Here is a 10,193-nt window from a genome sequence, read left to right as displayed (position 1 = left end):
GATTAAATGAGTCACCAGTATGCTGTTGAGAAACCTGGACCCTGAACAGATGGACAATTAATGGCATTGAAAGGCAAGGAAGTGAAGTGGATGTGGCACAGGAGCCTCCATTTCTCTCTCCCTGGTGGAAGAGGAGAGTTGTGTCCTAGGGGAGATCTAGATGCATGGCTTCTGCAAAGGGGCTGATAAGGGTAACCGTTGGTCCATTTTTACATGTAGTCTGAACGTGCAACTCAGTGAGGTGGTCCCCACAGAATATTTTCCATGTAGACACTATGAGCTTGTATGAGTCTGGCAATGAGTAAAAAGTCAAAGGCAGCAACTGTGAAATAAAAACACCAAATTTCCTACAGTGAATACATGTCTTATCTTCTCACATGTGTTGTTTACTGTTATGGTCCTTTCAGTAGGCTAATTACTTTTCTGATTTTCTAAAGTACATGGCATCCTGGCACTGATTAAGGTGCCCATGCAGTGGCAGAGTAATTAGGTAATGCTGATTGTTATTAGACTTCAATGACGCTGTAATTAAACATTTACACAGTATTGTCGGTGTGATTGACAATCATTATAGGCAAGATCCATCAACAGGTTTTTGGACATATAGGTTTTCTACTAATTTATTGTAGGGTAAAAGTATTAACTCACAATAGAGTAATTCCAATTTGGGGCAGCGGGTCCGTTGTGCGTTGTTTTTACACAATAATCTGCAACTCATTGAACTTCACATTTCACAGCTGCATTCTCGCGCAGGGAAATCTGAGAGCGCACTTCCAAAATCACGGCTCCCTCTACAGGTAGTAAGGTGTACATTTTCACTGACTGCTAGAAAACAATATCACACTGTAATACAGTAAGTAGGACGGAGACATCAGACGCAGCAAGATACAAACATGTTCAACCGCAATTGTTATGTGATGCAGTATATATGCCGGAGTGGAGAAAGCGAGCGCAAAGCAGCTGATTAGGCTGCAAGGATTTTCCAGCCTGAACGTTTGTCTATTTTTGGGAATGTATTTTTTTTATTGACAATGTTATGTCTCTTTCTTTGAATACTTGGTTGGCAGTGACGACAACTTTCCCTTTTTAACTAGCCTACTTAATCTAACGTTCGTTGGTTTGGGAAAGAAGACAAACTGCGAATAGGGGAAATACATCATTTTAGAATGGAAAACGACTAAACCTTGGATTGGGACAGTACATCATCGCGACAGCTCGCAATGTTAAATGCGGAAATGCGCTATTTTCTTTGGTTTGTGGATATTTCAGCTCGATCGAGGAGAATAAAAAGCCTTTGGGTGTCTGTGATTGGACCGGACACGGACTGGGGCTGACTGATGTTTTTCCAGGAGGAAATGTTTTTTGGGGAGAGATGAATACGAGTTTGCTGCTGCTCGCAGCAGGAGAGATGCCAGTCACTCCATGCGCCACACTCCAGTGAGAATTGACAACGTGCCGGCAAAAACGGAAAAGATTCATGGATAATTCTATGTTTAATTTTTCTAAAATATTTATGTAAAATGGTTGTTTGATTGTACTCTTATTTTATGGGTTAGAACAGATGTCCACACCTCCACAACTTTATCTGTCTGCTGCGTTTTCAAACCTTTCCAAGTGGAGATGGACATTGTGCGTTTGTGTACGGTATTGGACTGGAGTAGCCTATACAGTAGGCAGAACATTAGTGCTGTCAAGCTCTGGCCTCCTGGCAATTATTCACGCTGACTGGTATTGTAGAATGCATGCTATTTTATTGTGAAATAATATAGTCTGTCGTTTCTTTTTAAGAGAATGTGAGATTGAACTGTCAGAAAACACATCTCATATATATTTGAATATGTCTCCAAAATACATTTGTGAAGTTTTTGAAAAATACTTAAATTTGCCATTCAGCTTCAAAAAAGAGATGATAATATAAACAACAAAACAACAAAATGTCTTGGACCATGGCAAAAAAGTGGATAGGGTGCTATATATTTTTACTGGCACTCTTGGCAGTGGGAATGGCCTTTTCGGGTGTATTCAATGCGTCCGAAAAATACATTTTTACGGATGATTTGGTGCCGCTCAAACTCACCCAGGGTAAAGCATCAGAGCATCGAAAACTTCAATCTACCGATTCTCATCCCAACCTGTATTTCAACCAAGTTGATGTACAGCTTATGAGGCAAAGATCATCCAGCACACACAGCCACATTTTCAAAGTAATCAGAGCAGCGGTCCAGACCATGCTGTCCAACGTGCCCCTTTACATGCCCCCTGCAAAACATGAGGAGTTTACCAGCAAGTGGAATGAGATTTACGGGAACAACCTACCCCCCCTTGCTCTGTATTGCCTGCTGTGCCCAGAGGATTCAGGTGCCCTGCAGTTTCTCATGAAGTTTATGGATAGAATGGCTAATTACCCGGACTGGAAGGTGACCAGTGCTCCCAATGATGAGGTGCCCTTGGCACACTCACTTACTGGGTTTGCCACCGCATATGACTTTATTTACTCGTTCCTGGACGAGCACCGACGGGATGTTTACCTCAAGAGAATTCGCTCTGAGACAGAGGAGCTGTATGAAACATCTAAGTATAGGGGTTGGGGGAAGCAGTATCTCCAAAATCATCAAACCACTAATATATTAGCCATCTTGACTGGGGCTATTGTGGTCGGCGCCCATGATGACCCAGAAACGATGGTTTGGAAACAGGTGTCAGTCAATTATATGGAGAAGACCATGTTTCTCCTAAACCACGTTGTAGACGGGTCACTAGATGAGGGCGTGGCATACGGGAGCTATACAGCTAAGTCGATCACTCAGTATGTTTTCTTAGCGCAACGTCATTTCAACATTGACAACACACAGAACAACTGGCTGCGGGAACACTTCTGGTTCTACTATGCCACTCTTCTGCCCGGCTTTCAGAGGACTGTGGGCATAGCCGACTCCAACTACAACTGGTTCTACGGCCCAGAGAGCCAGCTGGTGTTCCTAGACACATTTGTTATAAGAAACGGCACTGGGAACTGGCTAGCCCAGCAGATTAGAAAGCACAGGCCCAAAGACGGTCCCATGGGTCAGTCCTCTGCCCAGCGCTGGACTACCCTGCACACTGAGTACATCTGGTACAATGCCCATCTCACTGCACAACCTCCCCATGGCTTTGGCAAAGCCAGGATGCATATTTTCTCCAACTGGGGTGTGGTGACGTACGGAGCCGGGCTGCCCAACGGTCAGGGAAACACATTTGTCTCCTTTAAATCCGGGAAGCTGGGTGGCCGTGCCGTGTATGACATTGTTCATGCAAAGCCCTATTCATGGCTGGACGGCTGGAATAGCTTCAACCCAGGCCACGAGCACCCGGACCAAAACTCCTTCACTTTTGCCCCTAACGGACAGGTATTTGTGTCTGAAGCACTTTACGGGCCTAAGTACAGTTATCTGAACAATGTGCTGGTGTTCGGCCCCTCTCCCAGCAGCCAGTGTAACGCTCCATGGGAGGGCCAGCTGGGGGAGTGTGCTAAATGGCTGCGCTGGACAGATGAAGGGGTAGGGGAGGCTGCTGGGGAGCTGATCGCTGCCTCCTCCCATAGAGACACTATGTTTGTAAGCGGGGAGGCAGCCCTAGCTTACTCTCCTGCCATGCGGCTGAGGAGTGTCTACAGGGCCCTTGTGCTGCTCAACTCCCAGACCTTGCTAGTACTGGACCATGTTGAGAAGCTGGACGATTCGCCCATCACCTCGCAGAGTGCTTTCTTCCACAACCTCGACATTGACTTCAAATATGTCCCCTATAAATTCATGGACAAGTACAATGGGGCGTTGATGGATGTGTGGGATGCTCATTATAAAATGTTCTGGTTTGACAGTCAGGGTCTCAGCCCAGATACTAGGATACAGGAGGCAGAGCAGGCTGCGGAGTTCAAAAAGAGGTGGACACAGTATGTTAACGTCACTTTCCCCATGAGGGGCACAGTAAGCCGAGTGGCCTATGTGATGCATGGACCTTATGTCAAAGTGTCCAACTGTCGATTTCTGGACAGTAGCAAAAATGGTGTCAGACTATCTCTAGTTATAAACAACACAGAGAAAGTAGTTTCAGTTGTTACAAACTATAAAGACATAGGAACAAGATTAAGTTATTTAGGATTTGGGGGTTATGCCAAAATGGAAGACAGACATCAGATCATTCGATATGGCCTGGGGACTCAACTGGTTCCGAAACAAAACACAGTGGACAATCAGCTGTTTGATTTTGGATTCACAGTCAATGTGATAGCGGGGGTGATACTTTGTGTTGCTATTGTTTTTTTGACCCTGCAGAGAAAGTTCTATGTGTGCTTCAGTAGACTGATGCGCTATGCTCTGTTCTCGGTGCTCATACTGTGGATAGCTGCGCTGTTGTTCGTGTCAAACACCTGCGATCAACTCCTATGTGGGGTCAAATGGAAAGGTGTCAGCACTGACCCAGAGGTCAGCAAACAAACCAGACTTTACGATCAACATCGCTTTGCCCTGCCAACCGTTGTCATAACGACCCTGCCTGGCTCAGGATCTGAAATACTTACGAACCTTTTTGACAACAGCTCCGACTTTGTTTACATTCGGGTCCCCACGGAGCATGTAGACATTCCAGAGACAGAGTTCGAATTTGACTCGCTGGTTGATGCCTGTGAGTGGTCCAGAACGGACGCCCTGCGTGGACGCTTTAAAATCATCCAGGGCTGGCTGCACTCTCTGGTCCACAACACCAAGCTGCACTTGCAGAACATCCAGCTAGTGGAGAGTAGCAGGGCCAAGCTGCCCCAGAGAGCCCCAGGCCCCGGCAGTGACAGGAGAAAGAGGACCAGGAGGAAGGAGCCTGCCGCCGAGCTGAGGGGCAAGATGAGGGGCGGCCTTGATCGGGATGCTGAGTACGTCAGGGAGATGAGGCGCCACGTCAGTGAGTACCCCAATGCCCGCGTGGTCCTCAACATGAGGAGTGGAAGCTGGGGGCTCAAACTCCCCTTCCTTCATGAGGTGGTGGGCCCGTCCCTGAGGACCATCAATGTAGTTAGAGACCCCCGGGCATGGATCTATCTCATGCTCTATAACAGTAAACCCAGCTTTTACTCCCTTAAAAACATTCCTCAACACCTGTCCCTGATATTCAAGGAGGACGGTAACAGTAGCATTACCAGGGACAGGTGCCCAGTCTCAGCCCCTGAGTTCAGAATGATCCGGAGGCTCTTGTCCCACTCGGAGGCCAGCGCCGTCCTCCTGCTGGCTCACCTGTGGCTGGCACACACTGCTGCAGTGCTCCGGGTCAGTGGGAGCCTCCAGGCAGAGGCCTACCTCCAGGTGAGGTTTGAGGACATAGTCACTTTCCCCCAGGAGACAGCTGAAAGGATCCACAGGTTCCTGGGGGTGCCGGTCACACCGGCGGCCCTCAACCAGCTCATGTTCACCACCTCCACAAACTTATACAACCTGATGTACGAGGGGGACATATCACCAGCCAACATTAACATATGGAGGCAGAACATGCCTCGCAAGGACATCAGACTCATAGAGGACACATGTGGGGTGGTCATGAAAAGACTTGGGTACTCCAGGTTTATCAGCTAGTTAATGTTACTGCTGCAGGTCAGCTGATATCAAGTTGTCTTGTTTGTAACGGTCAATCTTTTACTTTAATCATCTCTAATGTTGTATTTTGCACTGAGCGGTAACGGAAGTGATATCATCACTGAGTCACTGATGGGAAGTAGTAACACGGGACAAAAACAATTATTTAAGCCCAATTATTTAACTGTGTTCTGGGTTTTACTCTGTTACATTATACATGGGCAGTTCACATGATACCTTGTGTTTGCAAGTGAGGGATGTTTTACATTAAAATTAGCTGAAGGGGAACTTTAAAAGTGAAAATATTTGATTGTGTTTTCTCCCTATTATCCCTGGACAATTACTTTAAACACTCTTTGTTGGAGTGAGATTTCCACCCTTTGATGTCTTACAGTTGTCTCTTAAAAAGTCTCCCAAAAAACAGCAATGTCTAAACAGATTATTTTTGTAAAGCTGTTTGGAGCTTAGAAATACAATATGTTCCTAGTGCTTAATTGTTTTTTATATATATATATATATATATATATATACACTACCATTCAAAAGTTTGGTGTCACTTAGAAATGTTCTTGTTTTTGAAAGAAAAGCACATTTTTTGTCCATTGAAAAATTGCTGTTCTTTCAAAAACAAAGAGAGTTCTAAGTGATCCCAAACTTTTGAACGGTAGTGTATATATATATATATATGTACAGTTGAAGTCTGAAGTTTACATACAGCTTAGCCAAATAAATTTAAACTCAGTTTTCCACAATTCCTGACATTTAATCCTAGTAAAAATCACCTGTCTTAGGTCAGTTAGGATCACCACTTTATTTTAAGAATGTGAAATATCAGAATAATAGTAGAGAGAATGGTTGATTTCAGCTTTTATTTCTTTCATCACATTCCCAGTGGGTCAGAAGTTTACATACACTCAATTAGTATTTGTTAGCATTGCCTTTAAATGGTTTAACTTGGGTCAAACGTTTTGGGTTGCCTTCCACAAGCTTCCCACAATAAGTTGAGTGAATTTTGTCCATTCCTCCCGACAGAGCTGGTGTAACTGAGTCAGGTTTGTAGACTTTGCTTGCACATGCTTTTTCAGTTCTGCCCACAAATTTTCTATAGGATTGAGGTCAGGGCTTTGTGATGGCCACTCCAATACCTTGACTTTGTTGTCCTGAAGCCACTTTGCCACAACTTTAGAAGTATGCTTGGGGTCGTTGTCCATTTGGAAGACCCATTTGCGACCAAGCTTTAACTTACTGACTGATGTCTTGAGATGTTGCTTCAATATATCCACATAATTTTGCTTCCTCGTGATGCCATCTATTTTGTGAAGTGCACCAGTCCCTCCTGCAGAAAAGCACCCACAACATGATGCTGCCACCCCCGTGCTTCATGGTTCGGATGGTGTTCTTCGGCTTGCAAGCCTCCCCCTTTTTCCTCCAAACATAACGATGGTCATTATGGCCAAACTATTTTTGTTTCATCAGACCAGAGGACATACCAGAGGACCAGAGGACATTTCAGACCAGAGGACATTTCTCCAAAAGTACGATCTTTGTTCCCATGTGCAGTTGCAAACCGCAGTCTGGCTTTTTTATGGCGATTTTGGAGCAGTGGCTTCTTCCTTGCTGAGCAGCCTTTCAGGTTATGTCAATATAGGACTCGTTTTGCTGGGGATATAGATACTTTTGTACCTGTTTCCTCCAGCATCTTCACAAGGTCCTTTTCTGTTGTTCTGGGATTGATATGCATTTTTCGCACCAAAGTACGTTCATCTCTAGGAGACGGAACACGTCTCCTTCCTGAGCGGTATGATGGCTGTGTGGTCAAATGGTGTTTATACTTGCATGCTATTGTTTGTACAGATGAATGTGGTACCTTCAGGTGTTTAGAAATTGCTCCCAAGGATGAACCAGACTTGTTGAGGTCTACAATTGTTTTCTAGGGTCTTGGCTTATTTTGATTTTCCCATGATGCCAAGCAAAGAGGCACTGAGTTTTAAGTTTGGCCTTGAAATACATCCACAGGTACACCTCCAATTGACTCAAATTATGTCAATTAGCCTATCGGGAGCTTCTAAAGCCATGACATCCTTTTCTGGAATTTTCCAAGCTGTTTAAAGGCACAGTCAACTTAGTGTATGTAAACTTCTGACCCACTGGAATTGTGATGCAGTGAATTATAAGTGAAATAATCTGTAAACAATTGTTGGAAAAATGACCTGTGTCATGCAGATGACTTTTAATGACTCCGACCTAAATGTATGTAAACCTCCGACTTCAACTGTATATATATATATATGAATAATGTGTTCCTAGTGCTTATATAAATATGTATATGAATAATGTGGACTGTATTTTCCTAAAAATATATACTGGAAATGTTTTATGTTAGACAAGAATGCCATCAATGACTTTAATTTGAAGTTCATGACATGTTAATGGTTTAGCACTTTGCAGGGATTCCCTCAGATTATCTGTGAAAGACTATACATTTTAAGCCTTTAAAATCAAGTTGAAGTAATTATTCAAATGGTAATCTTAGGTTGTTGGTTTTCTGGCGGAAAAGAAAAGCAATGCCTTGTTACAAACACACATACCCCAAAGGCTATAACAAATTCAAATGGAAATGAATACCATGATCATGACATGATGTTTAACCCTTTCATGGCATCCATTGAGTTAAATCCAAAGAGGGTCAGCTCCATAGAGATCAAACTGGGCTAAACGACAGCCCTGACACAGTTTCAGTCTGAGCTATTTGAAAGCATCCCCCAGCTACCCATATTAATCTGCAAAACACCATAACTGGGGCTCTGTCCTCTGTTTCTGTTGCTGCGTTATCTTCACTCGGCCCGAGAGGAAATGCAAACAACGCAAGTTTCCATTTCCTGTCGCGCTCAATCAGATATCTAATGATCTTTCAGGACTTTGTCCTTAAACAGTTCACTAGACAGCAGCCTCCACTGGTTATGAATATTAAGTGTCTATTAAAAGGAAGTCTAGAAGTTTTAGTTTTCTGGGTTGTTATGTTCTATTCGATAAGCCACCAGTGTGGGCAAAATGTATTGAGTCTTTTTGAGTTTATATTTTATGCTTAATATACATTTAAATAATTGGATATTAAACCACATGGAAAAATACACACTCAAAAACTGCCATTGTGTATGTAAAGAAATATACGTGTCATATCTTACGGAAATATCAGTCCTTTCTCAGCCAGAAACTGTCCTGGTTTTCCACTATGAACACTGAAACCTGTGATTGCTTGGAAAACCTGTTTGATGTTGTGGTCTTTGACTGTGTGTAACTTGGCAGCCATGCTCTCTCTTTGGTGTTGCAATCCTGTTACCAACTCTGTTTTGTATTTGCTTGTGGGGATGTGTTTCCTTGCTTCTGTGGCCTTGAATTACAAACATACTTCTCTACATCTGGTTTTAATGGGCTCCAGAGCAGGATGCTGAGACAATGTAAAAGAAAATATATTCTTAAATACAGTACATTGACAACCAGTGACTAATATGATCCATTGTATCATTGATTCACTTTGTGGTTCTCTTTTGTAGTTCCAAAAACGGAGGCTGCTTCATCCCTATATATGGTAATCAAGGTCTAATATAGCTTTTCTAGGAAATTGGTGACAGAAACCTAACTGCCTATATGTGTGCCATGCATGACATGGAATAGCCATCAAAATCCTGGTAAGAAATGCTCTTGTCACCTCTTTGCCTTAACGAGCCTTGAGCCACATAAAACATGTCTTAACTAGAGTTGTGTTGTTAGCCCGCTAGCATTCCTTATTCTTACTGTCTCCATGACTATCCATCCTCTACTAACACTGAGGTACTGGCAAAGCCTTCTACTCATAATCCCCCTTCTGTTAGAGAAACAACCTTAATATCTAAAAAACATCTATATGGTAAATGCTATCAAACAAAGTTAGCTATTCCTAATTGTGCTTATGCTGATTACCCCCCCCCCCCATTTTAGTCAAGGAAATACTATGATTATTAGGCTAGTAAATATTCCCATAAAATGTATATTTTTGCTTTGATATTATATCTTGAGATTAGTTATGATTTACATTAAAATCAAAACAGAGTGTTTTGATGCTGATTGTGTGTAGCGAAGGAATAAACATTTGATGTCAACCAATGAAATGATATATTCAAAATCAAAGCCAATTAGTTCAACTATGCATGTTATGTAAGAAGGAATTACTTCCTTGTCTCAGTCAAGTCAGTATCTCAAACAGTGCTTACTTGATGGAGAATCCCTAAAGTATTTATTTCTGACTCATTCAATTCCCACACCTATCCTCTCATATTTATACCAAGCCAAATTATATTATGCAGAATCCTTTTGATGTCTGATTGCAGCGAAAATAGTGTGAAGACGGTGATAAATAATATAACTGAAAAGCATTCTGCTCAACTTCAGCTCGTATTGTGTGGGCTAAGGCATACCGTATTCATCATATTAAATCTCAATGTAGTCCAGGAGACCAGATATACTGATATAATGTGATTGCGGCCCTATAATGCAGTATCAGTAAGTGATCCACTGTATCACACTAAGCAGAGGTTAACCAAATGGAACGGTCGAGGGACT

General features: G+C 42.9%; 1 protein-coding gene across 1 annotated transcript; it reads left to right on the top strand.

Annotated features, from left to right (window-relative positions):
* Positions 1–857: 857 nt before the first annotated feature.
* Positions 858–6,112, top strand: LOC135538715 (dermatan-sulfate epimerase-like protein). Its single transcript, XM_064964623.1, has one exon. The coding sequence runs from the start codon at positions 1,935–1,937 to the stop codon at positions 5,592–5,594; it is 3,660 nt and encodes a 1,219-aa protein (XP_064820695.1). The 5' UTR covers positions 858–1,934; the 3' UTR covers positions 5,595–6,112.
* Positions 6,113–10,193: the final 4,081 nt, after the last annotated feature.

Source organism: Oncorhynchus masou, unplaced genomic scaffold (genome assembly GCF_036934945.1).
Source record: "Oncorhynchus masou masou isolate Uvic2021 unplaced genomic scaffold, UVic_Omas_1.1 unplaced_scaffold_38___fragment_6___debris, whole genome shotgun sequence".
Taxonomy (NCBI): domain Eukaryota; kingdom Metazoa; phylum Chordata; class Actinopteri; order Salmoniformes; family Salmonidae; genus Oncorhynchus; species Oncorhynchus masou.
This window is presented reverse-complemented; position numbering and strand designations above follow the sequence as displayed.

Excerpts from the sequence above, each read along its gene's own strand:
- LOC135538715 (XM_064964623.1), top strand. The coding sequence starts at position 1,935 with ATGTCTTGGACCATGGCAAAAAAGTGGATAGGGTGCTATATATTTTTA.